This window comes from Mangifera indica, chromosome 16, assembly GCF_011075055.1.
Source record: "Mangifera indica cultivar Alphonso chromosome 16, CATAS_Mindica_2.1, whole genome shotgun sequence".
Lineage (NCBI taxonomy): Eukaryota > Viridiplantae > Streptophyta > Magnoliopsida > Sapindales > Anacardiaceae > Mangifera > Mangifera indica.
This window is the reverse complement of record NC_058152.1, coordinates 3019761-3045945: the sequence shown is the minus strand read 5'-3', so window position 1 is coordinate 3045945 and position 26185 is coordinate 3019761. Positions and strand designations below refer to the sequence as shown.

General features: G+C 31.5%; 3 protein-coding genes across 3 annotated transcripts; 2 read left to right on the top strand and 1 right to left on the bottom strand.

Annotated features, from left to right (window-relative positions):
• Positions 1-2380: 2380 nt before the first annotated feature.
• On the bottom strand, positions 2381-4320 carry LOC123199491 (cyclin-D3-3-like). Its single transcript, XM_044614520.1, has 4 exons — positions 3691-4320; positions 3258-3459; positions 2996-3126; positions 2381-2884 (listed from the first exon to the last, which is right to left on the bottom strand). Exons 1-4 carry the CDS (start codon positions 4180-4182, stop codon positions 2609-2611), a joined length of 1101 nt encoding a protein of 366 aa, XP_044470455.1. The 5' UTR covers positions 4183-4320; the 3' UTR covers positions 2381-2608.
• Positions 4321-15459: 11139 nt separating this feature from the next.
• On the top strand, positions 15460-17414 carry LOC123199490 (F-box protein SKIP2-like). Its single transcript, XM_044614519.1, has one exon. It carries the CDS (start codon positions 15602-15604, stop codon positions 17168-17170), a length of 1569 nt encoding a protein of 522 aa, XP_044470454.1. The 5' UTR covers positions 15460-15601; the 3' UTR covers positions 17171-17414.
• A 2722-nt stretch (positions 17415-20136) lies between these two features.
• On the top strand, positions 20137-26075 carry LOC123199489 (small RNA degrading nuclease 1-like). The gene is made up of 12 exons (XM_044614518.1): positions 20137-20290; positions 20851-21033; positions 21131-21220; positions 21824-21892; positions 22593-22733; positions 22930-23046; positions 23131-23200; positions 23350-23444; positions 23717-23848; positions 23926-24033; positions 24914-25018; positions 25314-26075. Exons 1-12 carry the CDS (start codon positions 20258-20260, stop codon positions 25725-25727), a joined length of 1557 nt encoding a protein of 518 aa, XP_044470453.1. The 5' UTR covers positions 20137-20257; the 3' UTR covers positions 25728-26075.
• The last annotated feature ends 110 nt before the right edge of the window (positions 26076-26185 follow it).

Here is a 26185-nt window from a genome sequence, read left to right as displayed (position 1 = left end):
GTGATTATTAAATACTATGGCCATTATGGTAATGTGGTACATGGCTTGACTTTGCATGACATGTTAGAAAATTTCCCCCTGAGCAAACATTAATTATATGATTTTAATTTAAATAAAATCGAATAATTAAATAATTTAATTATATTTAACAAATGAACTTAAATTATCAATAAAGATAAATTCAATACACTTATAAGTTATGAAATGAATAGACAACATTAGTGTTGAGTTTAGGTTTATTAGATGTTTGAAGAGGTTTATTTACCAATTATATATGGGTTACGTTCCTCTCTAATACCTATACAATATAGTTTTACTTATTTAAAGTTGCCATTCAGAAGAGATTTTAAGAACGAAAAACTTGTTACTTCAATACAGAGAATTTTGAAAATTTTATACATTTAGATTGCATGATAACGTCCTATGTATTCTTATAATCCTAAAAAATTTTAATTCAATATTTTATAACATATGTATCATGTGAACTAGGATTGAATGTTTATGGTTGTTCATGTACATTAAATTTTACACTGTGCACCAGGAAAAAGTTTGGTAAAAACAGAACATTTCCCAAATTTGAATAAATACTTTGCAGCTCATTTAAAGAGAATCTGTTCATTTAACCAAATGGAAAACCCAGATTACTATTAAATCAGTACTAGAAAACAACATTCAATAGCAAGTATTTATTATATGATTCCAGGGCTATTATGAAGGATAGTCCCCACAGCCTTAGCTGATGATTAAAACAAAAGCATCATGAGATTAATGTCAAACCATACTTACCTACAAAAGCAGAAACAGTACCATAAAAATTACCAAGTTCTGGCATGGTCAGACTCATAGTCATTATTGCCTTTCTAGTACAAATCTCCACGTATTGATCTCTCTCGGAATTATTAACTGCCAAAATTTATCAACAGAACTCTTTCCTTTTTGACTTCTGTTGAAATGAATATTTTTCCTGTGTAACTTTTTAATACAGGAGTAACAGGACATCCCTACAAAGCAAATTTATGTGATGGGATTCTGAATAATTCAAAGAATAGAAAACCCATCTATCTGTTCCAAGTCAATCAGGTAAAACACGTATTTAGCCCAACTGTTTGCGGGTGAATTACAGAACACACAGCATATTTTGCAATAGATACTTCAGTGTAGTTTGTATATATACTTTTTATAGGTAATCAAGAATCCCATCTATATTGATTACCTACAACCATTGTACCAAATAAGTCAAAATTTTACAAATGTAACAAAAACTCAAACCCAAACCTTCTTCCATATAGTTTGCTTGAGGAAGCATAAAAAATTATTACTAAAAGTTATTTCTAGCATTGTATGCCAACATGAGATGAGGATTAGAATTGGCAACAGGAGATGAGGACTAGAATAGGCGACCGAAGCATTTAACCAGTCAATTTAACCCAACTTATATAAGGTGAGAAGCAAGGACAAGCATGTATTAGAATTCTGGAATTTTTGTGCAAAAAAATGTATGGAATGCATGTACAATGAAATTACTAAAACTAATCCAGTATTAGCATAATCTTTTGCCTGCAACAATCGCTTGATCTTAAATGACTAAATATTTTGCAATTTGCCAAGTTGTAACCCAACAAAATAATGAGAAAGCAGTGAAAATGTTTTGACAGAACACTCCCAAGTCCCAAGAAGCCACAACAGTGAAAAAAACTACAGGGCCGCACCAGACGGGAAGCCAGAAGACTGCCGTTGTGTTGACGGAAACAACATATCATGTTATAAGAAAAATGGGAAGTATAGATGTTGAACCACAAAAAGTGTACATCGAATTCAATCGAACTAGCTATATACTTGGCTTAGTGAAAGATATCCATAATTCCACAAGATCAGCTAATACACATAGCAGAGTATGAACAAGTATAAAGGAAATCTGCTAACTTAACAGAACACCGGAAACCCTTGAGTAGTTAAAGAGAGATATATTGATGACGAAAAAACTGTGTGCACGATAAATTTGGCTATTGTCATAATTCCTTCAGAACTTTACCCTATTGTTACATGGCAGGGACCTCACCAATGTTTCTGATGTTCTACTTAAGGGATTGAGACTAAAGATTCATGCCTATTGCTCACAGTAATATTCATATTTCAGTCTACAACCAAGGCATTCACCAGTCATCTACACTTCCAAGGAAAACTCTCAATTGATCAATTTTATCATTGAAGAAAAACAGCAAAGACTTTACCCCCTACAGGGAGCTCACACCTAAATTAATGAGATTGATGGGCAGATAATGGTAATGATGGTGTTGATGAGGCACATGCTGATGTTTATCAACATGATTGTAAAATTATAAAGAGATGCCAATCAGACTAACTGTATGCAATGAGGATATAAACCGCCAATCTGCTCATTCATTCTCAAACCATGCCATTTCCCAACTAAATTCAACAAGGCAGAGAGTGAATTGTAGCTTGTCTTTCCTTGATTCCACACCAAAGTTTTGGCGAGAAAGGAAATGATAAATAAAGCATGACATACAAAGTTATTTGCACCTCAAAGATATACTAAAAGAGGGATAGTATAATAACATGTTCTGTGGTAGATGCTAGGAAAGATAGATTAATGCAGGCTGCTAAGCACATCCACAAACGTACTTTGTGAAGGTACTGGCGTCTGTTGAACATTGGCTCTGATCCTTTTGAATCGAGGCACAGGCGTAGATGAGACTGATGATGATGAAGTCCATGAATCATTTGAGTCGTCAGAACTGAAAGATGCATCAATAACAGCGTTTGGGCTTCCAGGTGCAGATTGAGATGGACTCCTGCGTTTGTGGCGCCTTCTATGGCTGCTTGCTACTTCCAGGATAAGCATGTAACACTCCTTGACTTTATCCTGTTCAAAGGGAATGCAAATATTAGGAAATCAAATTTTGATCAATCAACAAGTGCAGAGATTATAAGGAAAGACAGAATAACCCCTGTAAGTTGTAACTAAATTTCAAACCTCACTGATTTTGAGCACACTCATAAGCTGAGTTTGGTATTCCACATGATTAAGAGGCTCAACCTCCTTAATAACTTGCAGCATTGTTGCAGAAGCCAATACAGAAGGAGGATAAGCTATAAACCTTGAGTCTGGAATCAAATAAAATCTTACATGTCAACATTCAGAAACCCACATGTGAGGAGTGAATTAACAGTCGATTTCCTATTCCAAGTTTGTAACAGGAAAAACAAACTTGAAATAATAGATAAAGATTTCTTACCTACGATGACAGAGAGAAGCAAGTTCTCACACCTACGCATGAACTCCCAATGCAGGTGAGTCTTCAAACCAAGCCTTCTTACGATATGATCAAAGAAAGAAATTGGTGTCACCGGATTCATCCTCCAATTAAGCGTGGAAAGCACCAGAATCTCCATTTTCTGAATAGTCTTAGATTCAAAAACATACTCTGATTCCTCCACCTAAACATAACACAAAGCCTTACATTTATGATATAACAAGTTCAATAAACACAGCACAAATGAAAAACCAAAACTTTATGGCTAAATGACATCAATAAGCACACAAATAAACGCAACACAGAACCCGCATTAAATTAGTGAAAAGTAAAATAACACCAAAAAAAAAAAAAAAAGAGTAAAGAAGTGGCATTTCAACAAACACCCAGATCCAAAATCAACAGAAATACATACTTGCAAGTCCAAAAGAAGTGGGACTTGGGTCTCCTCAACTTTGGCAGCAAGTGACAAACAAGTGACAGCAGTAAGTTGACCCATCCATGGAGTGTCTCTTTGAAACTTAAAGCTTGAAATGAACCTATCAAAGTAATTGATAGCAAGAACAGCAGTCAAAGCATTGAAGCCAAAGATAGCCTTAACCTTGAATATCCACTCTATAGCCTCTTCACGAACAAACACTAAAAGCCCATCATAGATTAAGTCACTAGCATGAACACGAGTCCCATTTTCTTTCGAAATCAAAGCTGATAACTCAGCATCGTCCCAAAACAAGTCATGTTCAACAACAACAGTTGATAAAGCTGAGTCCTTTTCTCCACATTTTGCATTTTCAAACTCAGTAACACTCTCATCCTCAAAACAACTACCCTCCTCGTCACACAAAAGACCATCAAGCATATTGGAATGTGTTTGTAGCTGTTGAGTCTCTTCTTCAAGCAAAGCCATCTTCCTCAAATAAGAAGAAGAAGATTGAAGCCTTCGCTCATTATATTTTCAAATCCCAAATCTTGTCATTTGCTATTTGTCACTTGCTACTACTCTCTTTCTCTCTCTCTTTATAGGCTCTACTGTGACAGCAGGAGAAATGTTGCGAGGAACTAAGAGGGTTTTTATCTGTGGAAACTTTCACGCCTGTCCTTTTTATTCCCTTGTAGTTTTTTTTTTTTTTTCACTTTTAACATTTCTTTGCTTTGCTTTTCTTTTCCTTTTACTAATTATATATAATACATATTAATTTTTTTGAACAATTTGATAATTTTTTAAATTAAATTAAATTTTTGGTTTGGAAAAATTATAAACTAAAACCAAATTAATTAATTTTGAATCAAACTAAAATTACTAATTAATTAAACTGATTTTTTGGTTAATTAGTTTTAAACCTAATTTCAAATGATTATTTTATTTAATTTTTTAATTCTTTTGAAAGAATACTCAATATTTTAGTAATTCCTTATTTAATTTTTTAAAAACCGATTTAGTTTAGTTTGATTAGCTGGTTTTAAAAAATTGGCAAACCAATAACTAAATCGAAAAACCAATTTTCTATATTCTTGAATCGATATTTGAACAAATTTTTCAAATAATTTTTTTTGGTTCGGCTTTCTATTTAAAAATTGATTTGATTCAATTATTAGATATTTTTGAATACTTTTAGTTTTTGGCCGTCAAGAAAAAATAAATTCTAAATATTTTATTACATTATTTTATAAAATATATATTATATGATAAATACAAATTACAAAAGTTTAGATTTTTATAATATATGATTCGACTATCATATACGGCGATGAGAGTAAATAAGGGAGGCAAAAAAATTTTTGATAAAAATTAAAATAAAATTTAAGTAAATAAAAAAATACTGAAAGTTTATTAAAGAGCAGCGTGCGCAGGGTTTTTAGATAAAGAAAGAAAAAGAAAAAGGAAAGCAAAAATGTTACACGCTGATGGTAAATCTCTTACAAAAGCCTCTCCTTACTCTACTGTTTTTATCTCTATATATATTTTTACTCGCACTTTCCGACAGTGTGTTTTACACCTTCTAATTTATAATTTTTAAATAAATAATTATTGTATTTATTAAATGTAATAAAAAATATTACATTATTGTTTTTTAAATATATTTAAATACAATTAATTGAAAATAAGTATATATTTTTTAAATTTTAATAAATAATAATTAAATTATTTGATTATTGATTATATTATAAAATATAAAATATGAATTGTTAAAATAATATTTAATCCAAAAATTAATCACTAAATAGTGGTACTTGAGGTGATGGAAAGAGCGTGTATGAAACGCGCCAAAAGTATGATTAGAATTGGCGTGTGGCCCACCAAAATGGGTAAAAAAGCGTTGACCGTATCAGACGAAGCTTGTCCGTTTTCATGTTTTTGAATTTTGAGGAGAAAACGTGCGACTCTTAATCAAATCATTATACCTGAAATCCCAACTTTATTTTCGATTACATAATCAAATGAATATAATTTAGAAGGAAAATGTTATGGGAATAAATTTTAAAAATATAAATTAGGTACACAAATAAAGTATAATTCATACGAAGGTTTCGTTTGAATTTGATGAATTTTTTGCTATTTAGACAAAGAATTCGTCCATTAAGAGAGAGCTTCGGAGAGAGATACATCATCAAAAGGGACAGAAATTGAGTATCAGCTATCGATCGACAATAAAGATGATGGTCAACAAAATGGAGAAAGAATAATAAACCCTAGCAAAAGGAAACTATGACTTTTTAAACTTTTGAGTGAAAAAATTTGTTAATTTTTTAAACTAAGAGAAGAAACGAAATAAAATTTTATTTTTTTAATATTATTGATTAAATGATATTTTTAACAAATTTTATTAATTTTAATCATTAATTAGTGAATAAAAGAAAAAATAAGATAAAATTTTATTTTTTAATATTATTAGTTAAATAATGTTTTTAACGAATCTTATTAATTTTAATTATATATAGGTGAATATTTGAGTTTTTAAAATTTTATGATAATTGCATTAGTATCGAGTTGGAGGATAAGAGGATTACCTTTACCAGATGAGCCAATGGAAACAGATTAATGAGAAGCTAAGCAATTTATCGAAATAAATTTTGCAATTGGAGTTTAGCACTGATTTAAAGAGTATTTATTCGTATCACTTTCAAATAAAAATTTAAGACTATATTAAATTTTAAATGAGAATAATCTTTTAATTTATATATAATTATATAATTTAATATTATTTTATTTTTAATTAAAAATTATTTGGTTATGCAAGAATAAATTATTTACATATTTTCTTAATGTATTCAAAATACTTGAATTGTTTTATTAGTTTAAAAGTTTTATTAATATTATATATATTATAATATAAAAAATTCAAAGTCAGGGTGGCAGCTGACCCCATGGCCACCCTCCCTCCGCCGCTGCAGTTTCACACACATCAAATCAAATTTCATAAGGTTAGTAGCCTAACAAACTGTGTAATGATAGGATGACAGGCCGGTATCATCTCTTCTTACAGTTGACACGTGGAGCGATTACAAGAACAAAAATTCAGAAATGGTCAACATATTAACAGTGTGAAAGCACGGCATATTCTCATGTTTAATGTTGGGACTGAAGACAAGGACGTACATAATTTGTTTAAATTCGAAAAATAAAGTATAATTTAATTTATAAAATAAATTAATTTAAATTAATAAATTTTTTAAAAATAATTTTTAGTTTGAATTATGATTTAAATGATTTTTAAATTAAATTAAACTATAAATCATATTTTTTAAAAATACATATATACAACTATATTTAAAATAATTTTTTAATAGATAATTAAGTATATAACTTATTTTTAATATTTATTTTATCATTTTTTATATGTACATAATATATATTTCATATATATTTTATATATTTATATTATATTATATTATATTTAAAAAAAATTATAATTCAATTAATTTTATTAAATATTAAATATTTAAAATTTAATTATTTTAATATATTTAAATTATAATCTAAGTTAGATTCAATTATATATTTTTTGATTTGGTATAAAATTTAAAATAATTTAATTTGATTTGATTTAAAATTTTTTAATTTAATTTAAAAAAGCTCTGGGACGGTATTAAATTCGATCGCACACAGCCGAAATTGCTGAGAGATGAAATGTTGGGGATAAAATTGTAGAAGGTAGGATGAATGAAGTTGCAGACAGAGGCAAAGCAAGTCCATAAATAAAAGAAGCGCGGAATGTTCTGCCGGTTTTGGAAAGATCAAAGAGAGAGGAGGAACAGAAGAGGACTTTGAATAATTCGACACAGTGGAATATGAAATGACAGCACAGTGGCTAGTTTCATAGGGCGCCAGAAAGGAAATACAACAATGGCTGTGCCGCGTCATGACCTTTCGTCTTCGGTAAATTTTTGTCCTTTTTTACTTTTCTAAATTTGTTGATGCTCGACTTAACAGTATAGCTGGCTACCGTTTTCAAAAATGGCTAATCTTATCACTCATAAATCATAATTAACCTGTTAAACTGTAATTAAATTAGGAGATAGCGTGTAATTCAAGAAAGAAGATATGGGAATGGTGAACAAGCAGACAGTACAACAGGGACAACTCATTGGAAGGAGGGAGAAGGAGAAAGATAAAATTGTGTACTGTATATACAATCGACAACAGGCGAAACTGATCCGTCTCTCTCTTTCTCTTCATTCTTCTCTCGGGTCAGCCACTGTCACGTACATTTCTTGCTTCCGATTCTAGATCCAGCAAACAGGCAGATGGATATCTTATGACCCGGATAAAAATAAATACGGATAAAACGGATATAAATGGTAAATATATCGATTTGTATATGATTATAGGTTGATCCGGGGATCAATGGATAATATTAATTTTTTTATATTTTTTAATTATTTTAATATATTTATTTTATAATTTTTAATATTTTATAAAAAAGATAAATATTTAATTAAAAAACAAAAACCTACGTCAAATTATAAAAAAAATTTCTATAGAATTGAAAATTTTTAACATTAAACATTAAATAAATAACTATAATAAAGTATTTAGTATATAAATTCTTTGAATTTGTTTATACCAAGTGAAGAGAAAATTTAAATTGGGTATATTTAATGTTAAAAAAATAAAATAAAAAATAAATCCCGAGTGATTTGAAAATATTCATAGACATACCCGATCCATCCGTAAAAACCCATTACACGCGGGTGCAAATGCAAACAAATATGTATCCCAATTCATCTTCTTTCTTTTTATTTTATTTTTGTGGGTATATGCTGGTATTTACTCGTTAACTGTTGAAATTATTTATAGGCTACCTTCCGTCTATAACTCTCTTCACCTAAGTCAGTAAATGCTCTTTTGAAAACAATTCATAATATTAATTCCAACTTAGTTTGAACTGTCTAATGGTAGATCTTGTTACACACAGTACAAATGAAAGTGATAAGCATATTAAATGGGTGCAATACAGATGTGACGTCGGTCTGTTGACAGGCCTGCAAGGGCTGGTCAGTTTTCAAGGAAGAGTTTCACCGGTACAAGTTTGAGCTGAAGAACCTTATCTTGATGATGACTTCTGCAAAATTTTTACCACAGATTCAAAAATAACCATGCCAGCTAGTAAAGATTCAAAAGCCCCACTGTAATTTGCCCATTTTAACTCCTGCTAGTACCCTCTATATATAAACACATGTATACGTATATACAATGTATATATCATTTGGTTAAGTAAGGTTTAGCGGTAGAAAGTGTAGTGGAAACCAGGCTGTAGTTTTACAGCTTCTTCTTCCAAATTGGTGTTTCATCCCAGTTGCCAACACACAATAAATGCGTCTAGGATTTTTCAAAGCTGAGCCACTTATGGGCGGTGCTTGCAGTGCACACATGGTTACAGTGTATCATCTTTGCTAAAAACTTAAACTAATTACTAGAAGAATTTTTTATTACCATACGAGTGGTTTAGTTCAAATATTTAAAGATTATTTTAATAATTTATTTTTTATTATTTTATTTAATTTATTAATAATAAAAAATTATGATAATATTTTATTATCAATGTTAACATGATAGATAATATAGGTAATAATTTGATTACCAATTTTATCTTAGATATTAAAAGAGTACCAAAATAATCTTAATTTTATTATAATTATATTATTATTTATTATTTTTTTTAGATAAAAATAAATTTATTTTAATTAATATGACAAATACTATAAAAAATAATTATATTCAAGGACATTTAAGTAAAATAATTTACTAGTATTCTTTTATTACTTTTAACCAAACACAATAATTATTTATACTTATCAAATTTTATCAAACGTAGTAATCATTTATACCAAGTAATCTTCTAAGTACTATATTTTTAAGGTAATCTTTATATTTTGATAATAAAACATTACCTAAATCAAACACTCCCTATATGTTTCTAGAACCACATAAGTAACATCTCCACATAGAAATTAAACATTGGTCTTACTTTGCATATATGCCCACTACCGTTCTCAATAGGACTCGAACCTTAAAAGCTCTAATACCATATGTGCATAAGGTGCTATCAAAGTTAAAAGAATCCCTTAGTACCTCATACGTTATAAGGACCAGTCAAGTATGATCTCCACGTTTGGTTGCCTCTTGTGAGGATCTAAATATAGGTCTGTACACACACACACACACACACACACACACACACATATATATATATATATATCCACAATTCAAACTTAAAACCCTCACAACTTAGAGGTAAAAATCTAGTCTAGTGACGATCGAACCCATACTGAAAGTAAATCAAAAATTTGATTTTGAAATATCACATGAGGAGATTTGAACTCATACTATTTTATATATGAAAACTTTTATAACCACTGAAACTATCTTTTAAGGTGCAATTGACTAATGTCAATAACATAATTTGCTCAAAAAGATTACAAGAATCAAAGTTCTCAAAAGGATGATGGATGCCTTAGATTTTAGCAAAAGGCTTGAAAAATGAAGAAGTCTGTCAGAAGAGAAGAAAGGAGAGTAAGAGCAAGTGAGCAGCTGCAGCAGCATGAATATTATTCAGTGTGCAAAGATATGAAAAATCAACAGCTATGTTAAGTTGCATGAAGATGAAATATTATTCTCTTCTCTTCTCTACTTTATTTTGTGTGTTTAATTATTATATAATCATATCTTTTTCAGATTATTCATGCAGTCTGGATTCTCTGATGAACTCTCAATACCTCTCTCTCTCCACTCTTTTGTACAATTTCATATGCCTTTACAGAAAGAAATCAGAATTAAACTTTATCCATTTTTGTATGCATAATTTGTTTATAAAGCTTTCTGGGTATTGCCAGCCACGATAGAGAAAAACTTACATATCTTCAGTCTACAAAGATTTCTGTAGGGTCACCTAGGAGGATTACACTTTCAGCCAGCCTTTCCTCTTTTTCATTACATGGCTCGACCTCGACCTCGAGGTAGAGAGATATAGATAGAGACTCATAGGGCTATATCTAATCCGAGCCGACTCACTTTTGAAACTCAGCGCAACTCGGTTCATATTCATTTTATCCAAATTCAAATCAAATGATTTAACTTGTTTTTTAAACTAAGTCAAAATCGAGCTAAGAGGTGTTCAACACGGTTATGCTCGTGTTCAACTTAGATTTATGGTTCAAATCAGTAATTAAAATTTGTGATTCGATTTGGTTTGAATTCATAGCTCGATTCGATTTGAATTTATGGTTTTGATTATTATTTAAATAAAATAATATCGTTTTATCAATAAGTCATAAACTCGAGTTATAAATCTAAATCATAAATTCGAATAATAAATTTCAGTTGAAATCAAATCGAACCAAACAAAATCATTTTTTATTCAAGCTGAACTCGAACTATCCTTAATTTTAACTTATTAAACTCGAATCAGATCATTTTTTATTTGAACTAAACTTAAACTAAGAGGTGTTTGGATTCGGCCGTACATATCCACTCCTAAACACCCATATATATATTTTCAAACAAAATTAAGCTCACATGTGCTAGTTTTTATGGGCATTGCTCTTTTTCTTCCTTCGCATTACCAGAAACAAGTTTTAATTTCTGTTGCATCACTTTTGTTAAAAGTCATTTTCCTCTCATCGAAATCAGTAGACGACTATTATGTGTGCACCATAAACAATAAATTTTCCCTCTGCATTCGTAGTTTTACAGCCTACATTGCCTATACAAATCATCCATCCTGTCACTTTATGTTCCTCTTCACCTTTACCAGTGCCATACTTAATGATCAACAAAAATATAAAAGATTGATCACTAGACATAAGGTTTATCTTATTCGGTGTGATTAGTTCGATCCTAAAATGAATAGGATTCCTCGTTACTTAAACTATATATATAAAAGTAAGATCAAATTTTGCAAATTAATTAGTAATTCTGTTCATTATGGAGATGGCGTATTTTTTTCTTTGTGTGGTTAAAATCTTATTCATGGCCAATGGTCATTACAAAGAGGTGTAATTTTATTTTGATATATAATTGGGCTACCAGCAACCGTCAACCAAACTCACATTATGCATGCCTTGAATTGGGTCCTATTCCACTGCCAAACTTGGGCTCTTTTGCACCCAAGGCCCAGCCTCGAATCAACATATGTTACCAAAACAAATTTTGATAAGATTTGGAGTTTTAGCCTTGGAGAGATAATTTGAATGACAAAGAATTGAGATTTTAAATATAAAAATAAGGGTTCAAATCTCTTTTAATGATATTTTTAGATTAAAATTTTGATTTATTTAATGTAATAAATTTTGTTTTTTTTTAGTGTAATCGATTCAATCTCGAATGGTTAATTTGATTGAAATAAGATTTGCTTTTTAAAAGAAAAGATAAAAATAATGTGAACACGATAAAGCAGAAGCAAGAATATAAGTTTGAGTTACGTCTGCAGCCCAATGAAATCATACATATACCTCATGAGAAATCACTTTTTATCTTAGTAAATTAAATTGATTGCCTTAATTTACCATATTCGATTCCGATTCCTTTTAACGAACAGGTTAGACATACCTATGAGTGGGTTACTCGTAATATAAAACCAACTATAAATAACATTTATATTATATTATATATATATAATTTTGTGAAATGCTCATAACTACAATAAATAAAACCATATGTACACACTTTTAATATATAATTTGAATATACAGATAATGTGTCATTATGTGATTGAATGATTTTGAATTAAAAATAAAGTAATATCCGATCATATAATAACATATTTTATATATACTAATATTATTTATATACACTTTTGACACGTAACATTGACCTATATTTTGGCCCATTAAAGCATTCATTTGGGCGTTAATCAAACAAGTTATGGTGAAATTTAGCCATATTTTTGTAATATTTTCCTCCATCTAGATACATATTCGCACCTATTCATTTGCGTTTCATCGTCCAACCTACAATTATGTTGACATCTTAGTCAACCTGTTGGACCTTTGTGGTGACCATTTGTTGCCCTTCAAGTTTTAGTAATGATTTGATTAATTTTGTGTTGGAAGTTTATAAGATAACTAAAAAACAAAGTATTAAACTTAATAAATTAATAATTACGGGTAATTTGTGGGTTTATACATACTCACAAGATTGGGTATGAGTTTTCAAAATCATCACTTGTATATCTCAATTTGTATTTATTTCATTTGCACCCGTTTTGACCTATATTACACTTAGATTGACCTGTTTGTTTATTAGATCTGTTAATAATTATTTTGCCAGCAACTTTGATTGAATTTGTCGATTCATTCATCCATACAACTATACAAGGCAACACCTATTTGGTGAAAAATGTTTTTATGGGGGCATACTCTTTAACATATATCTCATATTTATCACATATTTATATTAGTCCGAATAAGACTTATTCCCACCCCAAGTTTACTCTTTTTTTAAATTTTCATTCATTATCTTTAAAAAACTCAAATATGCACTTATAAACTATTAAAATTAACAAAATTTGTTTGTTCTAAAGATAAAATTGTCATTTGACTAATGATATTAAAAAAATAAAATTTTATCTCATTTCTCCCATAAATTCTAAAACTAAAATTTTTTTTCCAGACTTAAGCTTTAAAAAAGTTATATTTCCCTTACCAGGTTTAAAGTTTCTCTAGTGACGAATTTTCTCCCTTCTCCAATAACCTCTCTCTTCAAAGATGAACTCTCTCTTTGCTTTGGAAATAAATGTCTTCATCAGAGACATAGACGTCGTCTTTGACAAAAGGCTATGTCTTCATTGATGACAAAGATGTTTTGTCTTTGTCTAAAGACAAAAAACAAATATGGTATCTTTGTCTTTGACAAACATGTTCATCGCTAAAGAAGGGAGAGAGTTCATCATCGAAAAAGGGGATCAAGTTTGTTGCCGAAGAAACCCTAAACCTACCAGAGGGAAATGTAACTTTTTCAAGACTTCAGTTTGAAGAAAAATTATTAGTTTTTAAGGTTTAAGAGAAAAAAATGAGATATAATTTTAAAACTAACAAATTTAATTAACTTTAACGATTTATAGGTAAGTATTTAGTTTTTTAAAAGATAATGAACAGAAACTTATAAAAAGAGTAAACTTTTGGTAGGAAAATAATTCCATTGCCCTTTATATTACAAGGTTCACTCCATCTTAAATGTAGTTATTTAAATGAATGTCTACCATCACGAATCAATTTAGACTACAAAAAATATAATTACACGGACATTTTCATTTCTTTAGCAGCACTTTGTCTCGGCGCAAGTGTTTCACAGCCCATAGACATTTCATATTTAATTGACTAATTGGAAAATAAAAAAATAAAAAAATAAAAATTGTATTTTTCTTGGTGGGAGCACTCGACTGCCGTGGAAAATTCTTCCTGCAGCTGTTTCTCACTATTTGACCATCGGTTTTAACGTGTCTGACTATTGTCCTAGTCTAGTCGGCACTTCGGTCCATATTCCTTTTTTCATCTTTTCTACAAAATTGTGCATCCTTAGAAATTAGGGCCTTTCAATAGATAAAAACAATAATTTTAAAATTTGATCGGATATTAATATAATAAAAAAGATTATTTGATCCAATCGGTAGTTGATTTAGTTAATTAGTGATTAAATTGATTAATTATTTAAAATTTTATATATATTTTATTATTAATTATATATTTTGATTTATTTAATATTAAAATAATATTAATTTGATGATATATATTCAAATGTGATAAATAAATTATTTAAGTTTTTATAATAATTTTTTTAAAAAATTAATCTTCTATATTGACAAGTCAAACCAAGATTTTGTATCATGTTCAATCAAATGACTCATACAGTTTAATGTAATTTAATTATAAAAATAGTTTTCAAGTTAGTCGAAACCAATTTGGTTAGCAATTGACTAAAACCATAGTTAAAAGGAATGACGAAAAAATTTAATAATTGAAATATAACTAAAAATTAAAATTAACAAATATGAATTACTAAATATTTCATACATAATATTTATAAAAAAATTGTGGTTTGTCTAGCTCAATCGGTAGATCGCAAGGCTCTTAACCTTGCAGTTGAAGGATCTCAAAAATTAATAAAATTGATAGAATATTAAAATTTTTTAAAAAAATATCGAAATTTGAATCTCTATTATACTTATAAAATTTTGAGTTATTTCATATAATAGTTATGGATCTGATTACTATTATAAGAGTTTTTGTCAAACCAATACAACTGAGTCTCGGATTACGAAAAAAAAAAAATTTTTAAACTTTTCAAATTGACTGAATATCTCGTTATGGGGAGAAAATGAATAATAGTAATGAAGGGAAACTTAGCGTAAGTTACAATTTTAAATTTCTCATTCTAATCATTTTCTTCTTTTAGAACATTTGAACAGTCAAAAAGATTGGCTTTATCAATTTATTTATTTACATTTGAATCTAAAAAATTAGACGCCGGAATTTACGGCCATCTAGGATTTCACGGCAATCTACAGTTCCACGTCACAAAAAAAAAAAGCTCCAGTATGACTTAGATTCCTAGTCATCAAATTGGACGGCTGTGATGTTGAAGCAAATCCCCAATCACAAGATGACACGCAGACGAACCCCATTTGACGGGGGTAAAAAATCATGAGCTAACGAACCAAAACCAAAACAGAAGCTGAACCATCCAGGTCCAGCCACCTGCTTGCCTAATGCCTCTTTATAACGCTCTCTTTCTCCCCACCGAAAAATAATAATTAATATTATCGAATTTCTTAAAGCAACTTCGCAAAATTCATTTTCTCTGTGCGTGTATTTCAACTTCTCATCTCATGGGCCAATCACCGTCCACCGTTTTAGAGCCGACCGATCGGTTTTCTCTTAGTCCACCGCGTCTTTCAAACGACTTTGCTGAGGAAGTTGTTCGGAGTCAAGATTATACCGCCGATTTACCCGACGATTGTTTGGCGTATGTTTTTCAATTTCTCGGGGCGAAGGATCGGAAACAGTGTTCCCTTGTGTGCAAGAGGTGGCTTCAGGTGGACGCTTTCAGTCGGTATCGGCTTTCTCTGAACGCGCAGGGCGAGATATTGTCGTATCTCCCGCCGATTTTCAAGCGATTTGATTCCGTGACGAAATTGGCTCTCCGATGCGATCGGAAATCCATCAGCGTTAACGACGACGCTTTCATTTTGATCTCGCTACGTTGTCAGAAACTCACCTGCCTCAAGCTTCGTGGTTGCCGCGAGATCACGGACCACGGGATTTCTACATTTGCTCAGAACTGCAAAACTCTGAAGAAACTGTCTTGTGGCTCATGCACTTTCGGAGCCAAAGGTATCAACTCGGTTCTTGATCACTGCTTTCTTCTCGAAGAGCTTTCCATCAAGCGGCTTAGAGGAATTCGTGATGGAACCCAGCTGATTGGTCCAGGATTCTCCGCGGCTTCATCTTTGAAGTCAATTTGCTTGAAAGAGCTGGTCAACGGTCAGTCTTTTGAACCTTTAGTAATCGGAGCTAAAAACCTCAGAACTTTGAAAATTATTCGTTGTTTAGGTGATTGGGACAGAGTATTAAATATTATTGGAAATTCAAAAAGCACTTCTTTGAACGAAATTCATATTGAAAGGCTTCAATTAACTGATATTGGATTAACTGCGATATCAAAATGTTCATGCATTGAAAATTTACATATTGTCAAAGCTCCCGAGTGTTCAAATACAGGGCTTGTTTGTATAGCTCAGAAATGTAGCTTGTTAAGGAAGCTTCACATTGATGGATGGAGGAGTAATAGGATTGGTGATGAGGCTTTAATTGCTGTGGCCAGACACTGCCCTAATTTACAAGAACTTGTTTTAATTGGGGTTAATGCAACCCACTTAAGTTTGACAGCAATTGCCTGTAATTGTTCAAAATTGGAGAGGTTAGCACTTTGTGGAAGTGGAACGATTGGTGATGCGGAGATTGCATGTATTTCTGCCAAATGTGTGGCGTTGAAGAGGCTTTGTATTAAAGGGTGTGCTATATCAGACCTTGGGATCGAAGCACTTGCTTGGGGGTGCCCTAATTTGGTAAAAATTAAGGTCAAGAAATGTAAAGGAGTGAGTAGTGAAGTGGGAGAGTGGTTGAGAGCACGTAGAGGATCTTTAATTGTAAATTTGGATGTTGAAGAGATTGATGTCTTCGATGCCAGTGTTAGTGATGGTGGACTACAAGAAAGTGGTTTGGAGGTTCCAATGATGGGAGGGCAGGTAAATGTTCCTGATGCCTCACCAAACATTGTTGGTAGATTGTCCTATTCGAAGGTAAAGATTGGACTTGTTGGCGGTTGGAATTTGGCGGCTGGCAAATTTAGAAGATGGGCAAATGGTGAAAGCAGCAGTTCTAATGACAAATTATGAATGATCTGTAAAAGATTTGGAAAATTCAATCTTGTCGTAGTCACTTTATTCTTGTACTTTGATACATTGAAATGATGTTGCGTTTTAAGCCTTTTTTGGCTTCAATGTTTTAGTATATTTTTTTTGTGAGAACTTGTAATTTGTTAAATGGATAGGTGACAGAAATTGATTGTGAAAGATTCTTGTTATTCCTGTTTAACATTGTATGCCAAACTGGTTATGATATGAGGATTTAATCCTTCAATCTGTCGTTTTGAAGTTGTTTTTCTTCCTTTGAATTTTCTGTCTAATTTTGTTGTGGGGATGGGAGTAGTTTTGCAATACATATGGAAAATTATAATGTACAGACTTATGTGTAGACAATGATTTGTGGCATATCACATCCACAATCCATGGTCTGTGAGCTACTACCTGTTGTCCTTGTATTAAGACTTTAGATAATGTCAGAACTGTTAAAATCCCTTGCAAGTTTATAAAAGGTCTAGGAATCAATTCTCATTTACACGAGAGTTGGGTGTTGTGTTTTTTCATAAGCTTATTTTGAAGTGAAAACTGGTATCTAGACTCCATGGTGGTAACATATGTGAAAAATGTTGTGTTTCTAACTGGTTTATGCATTTTATTAACCTATTTGGCTGACTCAGGGATCAAATGGTATAAGTTCCCTTTCAGTTGATAGCTTGGAGGAATAGCTACTTTATCCATTGTTTGCTTCCGCCTACGGATTGATGGGTAGTCAAGTAGCACATATGTTGTACTCTCTAGAATTGTTGCATTATGGTTGGTTGGATTAATCTCTTTGGCAGGTCTCCTCATTCCACTAAATTGTAGTTTGGTCATTATGGTAGCAGCGTATTGGAGTCGTTTCTTTTTCAACACGGTAAAATTTTCTCAATGAAAGCCATGTAAGGAATGGAGAATGATATTTTGTGTTGAGACTTCTATTGCATTGAGCGGGTCAATACTGGAAGATTGTGTTGACTAGGATCGGGAGACGAGGATCAGAAGCCAAACTGAAAGTTGTTGGTGGATGGACCAAACTGACGTGGAAATCCTATACGGAACGGAAGTCAACAGTCTTTACCAGGTTAGTGGTGAGTTTCAGGCAACGATTCTGTGGTTTTAAAAAAAATGACCCCATCACTAGTCAGTCTTTGACGTTCGATTTTACTTCAAAAAACTAAAAAGCTTGGACAATGGAAAATACAACATATCACAGCAATTCCGTTTGTAGGATTTGGACTGAGTCTCTCTCGTGGACTCTAATTTTGTTATTCTGGACTAAAATAAACCAAGATTGTACCGCAACTACAATTTTAGAGAGACGCGAAAGCGAACGCCTATGGGGTCACTTTTATAATTGAATAACCAACACAGAAAGCCGTCTTTACATTGGATGCTTTGGTGTTTTGATAATCTCGACTTCATTGACCGCAACTTCTGTATTTATTAGCCCCTTAATTGCTTCCTCTCCAATGGATATTGATGACATTTATGAACCTGTTTCTAGATTTCTGCTTTACGGAAACAATATTATTTCTAGTGTCATTATTTCTACTTCTGCAGCTGTAGGTTTGCACTTTTTCCTAATATGTGGGAAGTAGCATCCGTTGATGAATGGTCAAGCAATGACGGTCCTTATCAACTAATTGCTCTGCACTTCTTGGTTGGTGTAGCTTGCTGCATAGCTTGAAATTTTTAACACGGTTCACCATCTGGACAAGATAAGATACCAAAAAAATCATATTAGGGTGAGTTTTTTAATCACAAAATTTATTTTAAGTTAATGTGATATGATTCAAAATTAAATTGGATAGCATTAAGAATGACATAAAAGTAACTCGAATTAACTTAAATTAATTCAAATATTTCGAGAAATGTTACTTTGATATAATTTATTAAGGATAAGTTATAGAAATATTAAAAGAACAATATCAATAGTAGTTAAAATTATTATAAATTGTATAAAGTAGTATTCTTATATAGATGTAATTATTTATATTATTCTTAATATTCATTTAAATATTTTATTATTTGATAGTAATAATGTGACTTTTAATGAGATTTGCTAACTTAGTACGATATGATATGAAAAAAATTAAATTAGGGATGAGTTTTTTTTACAAAAAATTTGTTTCAGGGTAATACGATATGATTTCAGATTTAATCAAATAGTGTTAAAGATGATAAGAAAGTAACCTGAACTGACTCGAATGTTTAAAGAAATATTAATTTAGTAAAATTTATTAGAAATAAATTATAGAAATGTTAAAGTATAATATCATACTAATTGAAATCCTTACATATTGTATATAATAGTATCTTTATATAGAAACAATTACTTATATTATTCTTAATTTTCATATAAATATTTTATTATTTAATAATGAAAATGTAATTGAGTTAGTAAAATTATTAACGTGTTTTAAATGTAATGATATGTAATTTTTAAATCATATATAAATAAGATAAAATATTATATCATATGTTTTATTAATAATAGGTTAAAATTATTTGATAAAAAAATATGAAGATAAAAATAATAAATAATTTTGAATCGATTTATATTATATTAGGTCAATCTGAATATTAAAAAATTAATTTTGAGTTAATATTCTTTAATATAATTCTAATTTAAATCGGGTTAAATTGTAAATTTCCAACCAAAATTCAAACTCACACGTTGCAAAAATAAGCTGCTTAGTCTAACATCTGATGTTGCCTGTTGTAAAATAACCCAATTTTAACATTTTTAGGTCATTCGTTATATTTTGGCGTTGAAAATGGACCCTTAGATCTTGAAGTTATATAATCCAGTCGCTTAGATTTTGGTTATTTTTCAAAAATATTTTAAATCTAGAAAAGTAAATATAAATAAATGACGGCTGAAATTAGATCCAACTTTATTCTAACAAAAAATCACTTTTTTTTTAATATAATTAAATCCCTTATAAAAATCTAAATTCCATATTAATATTAAATACCAAAATTGCCCCGATGGATATTGCATAGATGCAAACCCTAAACCCTTGAACATCATCTTCCCCGTTTGTTCAGTCGTCAGTAGCGGCAAAGTAGTAACCCGGAATGGACCAGAAACTCGATATTTTAGAGAAAAAGGTAAGCGCTTATCATCGAATCCGATTCTTGCGGCTATAACTTTACGAATTTCTGCCTTAACTTGGTCTATGATTAACAATAGTTTTTGCATAATTTAAGATTTTAAAACTTTTAATTTTAACGTTGTGACTGTAACTTTAGCGCTTTGTATGTTATAATTATGAAAATGCTTACTTTGCATTTGGTCGCATGGAATTATACCTTTTAAATTGGAGTTTGAAGATGCCTACTCCCTTATTTTTTCTGAAGATGACGATCTCTAACTCCATCTACTTTCAATCATACTCGAATTCAATGCCCAAAAACGAAGCTTTTATATTACAATTATAATCCTTGTGTCTGTGTTTGAACTTCTGTCACTTTGTGATATTGGTAATGGTTCAGCTCTAGTCAATCGTTTAGGAAAGGGCATGCAGCTGTTTTTTGTCTTTTTTTGTTTTTGATTGCTTTTCAGCTGTTATTCCAATGAGATGCAACCATACGTTTTGATTACAAGGTTTGGGTTTTTCATTGTTAATTTATTTTTGGGTACCTCATATTAACGTTTAAGATGTTGCTAGGTTCTTGTTGGAATTGTTAAGATGGTCCAAAAGCAAGGAATGCAGGGCACTGCTGGAGGTTGGAAAGACTTTTTGAATAGTTATGACAAAAAGTTTGGCTCTAGTTTAAGTGATCCGGCTAAGAGGTCCAACGATGTTTTGGTATCTTTTCTAAAGACATTCACTGAGGATGATGATTTAAAGGTAACTTTGTTTTGATCTTTTATAGTCACTTTTAATAACTCCTTGATTAAGCATCATGTCTCGTTGTTAAGCATAAATGATTCCTTGTCATTCACAGTTTATCGCAAAAGTGTTGCAACATCATCAGAATCGTGATATATTGGAGCTATATGAAAAGAAATCTCCTGATGATAAATCCCCTGAGCAGGTATGATCTAGTTCATTTTCATGCATTGATGGGTTGGGCCTGCAGTTCCAATAAAGCTGCATATGGCAGTTCATATTCTCAGTTGCTGCTTTTTGCTTATCCATTGTTAGTATGATAGAAGTTAAATTGTGGCTTGATTGATTGTATTTCAAGCTTCGTGTGCCTTGTTTTGATACGCATATTGACAAAACTATATGGCTTTTTTTCCATTTTGTCCTAAAATAATAATGATTAAATGTGCTTTCTTTAGAGTTTCTGTTTTCATATGTAATGACTGCCTGTAGCTTAACGTTCTGGACTTTTTTGCTGTAAGTGTACTTGAGTAATATTGAAAACCTTGGTTGTTACTTTCTGCCTTCCTTTTAGGGTTTCATGTTTCGTTATAGCTAGTTCCCTATGTTACATTCGTATGAGTCATGACTGCATAACTTCAAAACTGCCAGCAACTTCATAATGGCACATGCCTTTCTTAGTCATTATAGTGTTATAACTCAATTCTTTTGTGTTCTAATTGATTCTAACACCTGTATGCTAAACTTTACAATCTTAATTCTTAGAAGATTCTGCTGTAATGTCTATTATTTTGTCATGGTGGTAGTGCAGAGGCTGGTTCGTTTAACTCTTCAACACCCTCAGTATGCATTGAATTATATGTTCCCATCATGTAATGAGGTTTGGCTTCTCAATCTTTGCCCATGTTAATTCATTTTAATTAATTTTTGAAAAGCTTTCATTTCTTTAAATGTGGTAAGAAATCCATTGGCATGTTGATACCTGGAAATTTGAATATATGCGCTGACTGGAAGACAACCTTTTATTTACTAAACATGTAACACCTTGCAATCTTTGTAACCCATTTGCTAAATTTTGTGTGGACTCAACTAATTGATAGGAAAATTATGCGTTTAATTTATTTACTGGCGTTCATATTGGTTTGGTAATAACTAAACGTGTAATGGAATGCCAAAGTGAATTTTTCTTAATCATATATGTTAATTTTTTTAAAAATAATTCATAAACTATCTCTAACTGTAGTTGCTGTTTAAATTTTATCTTCTAGTAGAAGATCTGAGTTAATATGGACACAGTTAATTAATTGTGTTGATTTTGGTCAATTTTGTTTTAGACACTTTTTGTCAATTGGTAAATAAAAGTACTTCTACCTCTCTGTAAATGTAGTTATTACTATAGGTAGTTGGTGCTGTTTATATAGCTCGAGGAAGAAAGATGAGTTATCTGGCTGTTCTCATATGTGCTTCTGAATACAAATTAGCGTTTCAACATCTAGGCTTTCTGTTACTTGTGCCTTTTCATGTGGTTTTGATAACTTTCAATGTGGCTTACAACTTTTAACTTCTGATTTGCATACCAGGAGTGGGTAATTACCAAGCTTGGTGAGAAATCCAAAGTGATGACATCAAACACAATGTACGCTGTTGATTGTGAGATGGTTCTTTGTGAAGATGGCAGTGAGGCTTTGGTGAGGGTGTGTGTTGTCAATCGCAATTTAGAGGTATTATATGGCTTTCAACTCCTGCAATAGCATATGCTCCAACAACCCAGAAATGAAAGATACTCGTTCTTTAACCTTGTTCTTAATAGTTCAGCCTTTACGTTTGGGCTGTTATTTATTGATCAATTTCATATACATAATATCATATGTCCCCTCCGCTCCCATATAAAATGAGATTTTGGGGTTGGTTTTCCAGGTAAAGTTGGATGAACTTGTGAACCCTAACAAAGCAGTTGCTGATTATAGATCTGAGATTACTGGAGTTACTGCTGAAGATCTGGTTGGTGTTACCTGTTCATTGGCAGATATACAGGTAAATTTTGTGGTTTTTTTTCCCCCTGGTTTTCGGGGTTATTCTCTGCAATTTTTTGTTTGAAATTATTACTGCTTTTTTCAGAGAAGAATGGAGAAGCTACTATCACATGGAAACATTTTAGTGGGCCACAGTTTGAATAATGACCTAAATGGTAAGTTAAGCGGCATTACTCATATTTGAGTTTGTTTAGGTGACATTGAAACAGTTTTAGGTTTCAGATGGGACCATGGTGCAATGTAGTTACAACTTACTCTTTGCTTTTGCAGTATCCCTTTTTATTTATTTATTTATTTTTTACAGCACTAAAAGTAGATCATCCAAGAGTCATTGACACCTCCTTAATCTTCAAATACTCAAATGGAAATAGAAGACCTTCTTTGAATAATTTGTGCAAGGCAAGTTTCATTAATTTTGTATGCACTTGTATGTATATATATGGTAAAGGAGGACCCTACAGCTTTCCCTTTTGTTTTGAACCGGTTATATAAAGAATTTACTCTGAACTATCCAGGCTTATCACAGCAAAGACTTGTGAACAATTCCATTCTTTTTTTTTTTTATCTCATTCAAGACTTTTCTGTGGTTAAATTTAATGTTTAGTGCATTGATGAAAGGATGCAGTTACTTTCAGTTTTATATGTTCATCTAAAAATTTTCTTGTTGACAGTCTGTGCTGGGCTATGAAATTCGGAAAAGTGGTGCTCCACATGATTGTTTAGATGATGCATGTGCTGCAATGAAGCTAGTTCTTGCTGTAATAGAGCATGGTTTTGATAATACTATGCCCATTGTTCAAGATGTAAGTTTGGTCTAGTGAATCCTGCTCAGTTCTATTCTGATTTCATATTATCATATTTTGCATATTTAAAACCGCAGGTTCCAGAAATAGACAAGGCAAAGCTATTTATCCACAGGATACCATTCAATGTGCCTAGTGAAGAATTACACAGTGTTATTCCTGGGGACTTCACAATTGAAGTCAAGGTTGAGTACTGTATTTTATAATCTCGCTAATCAATTTGAGTTAATGCACCATCATCACAGCAATAAGGAATGGACAGTCTACATGCTAATCATCCAGAGCTTAGAAATGCACTTGAGAGGAAAAAATTAGTGTCACTTTTCTGCATCGTGAACTTGAAAATTCTTGACTTGCTAAAATTTTATTTCATATTAATGGCCCTTTAATCACTAAGTTTTATATGCATTCAATGGCCCATGTTATTCAAGTAGTGAAATTTTATATTCAATCAATTTTGGTCAGAGGGGATACCAGCATATCAGTTTTTAAGTATAATATTGCTACACATATGAAGTTGGGATCCCAAATTAGTTTCCCAACCCATGTGGCAACATCTCTTTAATTATGAGATGATTGGATAAGTGATCATTTGCTAACTCAACTGCCATATGGTTTGGAATACAAAGTTTATATCCCAACTTTGCGCGTGTAGTATGACACACCAAGTATTGCAATGTGACATTTATCTTCAACAAACAATAAGAGGTGATTTTTATTTTTATTTTTTTAATTGTAATTCCAGTTAGATGATTCAAATCATGATGTCTCTTCATTCATGTGCTTGAAGGGGATTTTTTTTTTTTTTGAACAACTAGGATTTAGAACTTCAGTAACAATTACATGTTAGTTATAATCTTGCCTTGTTCTTGTGTGAGAGTAAATTGACCCAATCCTAGCAGCTGAGTGAGATTTAGTTGTGTCGAGTCGGTTTAGAAACTACCAACAGGGAGGTTATTAGATTTGTTCATACTATGAATTGGCCTCCTTGCTGAATCATGCATTAATTTACTGACTACGAATATGTATTCATGTTAAGTTTCTAATTTGGTGACTTCCTGTCAGACATCAAAGAGACAACAAGGAGACAAGTATGCTGCTGTTGCCATATTTAGTAGCCCACAAGAAGCATGTCAAGCATTTGAGAATGTGGAAGGCAGCCTAGATAAGGTATGTTGAATATGAAGTATTTCGTGTAGAAATACTCTATGTTTGTGGCTGGTTGTCACTTTTAGGAATTTCTTGTATGAAGAAACATTTATATTCCTGTCCAACAACATATTAACGGTGAGAGATAAAACAATATTCTACTTAATCAAAGTAGCATTCTCACCTTGAATTGTGGACTTCGATGTCCACTGAAATGCTCTCCTTTGTGTGTTTGTATGCGTGGGTGAAAGTGCTCAGTCTATTCACTAGTTATTTTGGCTGTGCTACATTGAATCTTGTCCCTTTTTTCTGTTAGGATTCATCTGGGAGGCAGCAGAAACTTGTCAAATTCCAAACCAGCAAAGGTGTGACTCGGGGCATATATGTTCGTAAAATGGCATGTGATGCTCTTCCTGGCGAGGTTTTGGTTAAGAGAGCTCTGGAAGGAGAGGAGAACACAGGTCTATCCAAAAAACGGAAAATTGAGCAGATAAATGAAGAGATAATGTCAGGGTTAGACAAGTGCAAGTGTAAAGAGCACATAAAGGAGATTGAAAGATTGAGGAAAATGGCAAACTCGAATCAATGCGAAGATCACTTGAGAGAGATTGAACGTTTGAAGCAAGAACTAATAGAAAAGGATTTCCAGATTTCAAAGCAGCATAAGATGATATCTCTCCTTGAAGAGAAATTACAAAGGAAAAAGGACAAAAAGAATAAAGGAAGGTGAACATGCCACCACTAATTTGCTGCATGATACCATTGATTAAAAATTTTGGGGTCAAATTTAGAATTGAGGAGAGGCTGGTGGATGTGATGTGGCCAACAGAGATATATATTTATGATATTTCTCATTGCTTGGAGTGATGTTGAAGAAATGAGTGAAGGCAGGAGAGGATACTTTTTTGGGTGTAAAAAATGAGTTACGTTTTCCTGGTTTGACTCATTGTTATTTTGCCAAGCAGTTTTTGAACCTCTTCAAATTCTTGTAATTTCATTGTTTCAATTTTTATTTTCCCTTAATACATTTGTGTTTTGTGAGCTTCTAAAACAAAATATTTGATTGATGTTTTATTAATTTTATGAGTAATTTTAGTTCTTAAATTTAGTCGGATACTAATAAATTGTATCATAATTGTGTCTAAACAATATTAACATTTCCAGAAAATCCCATTAAAGAAAAATAAT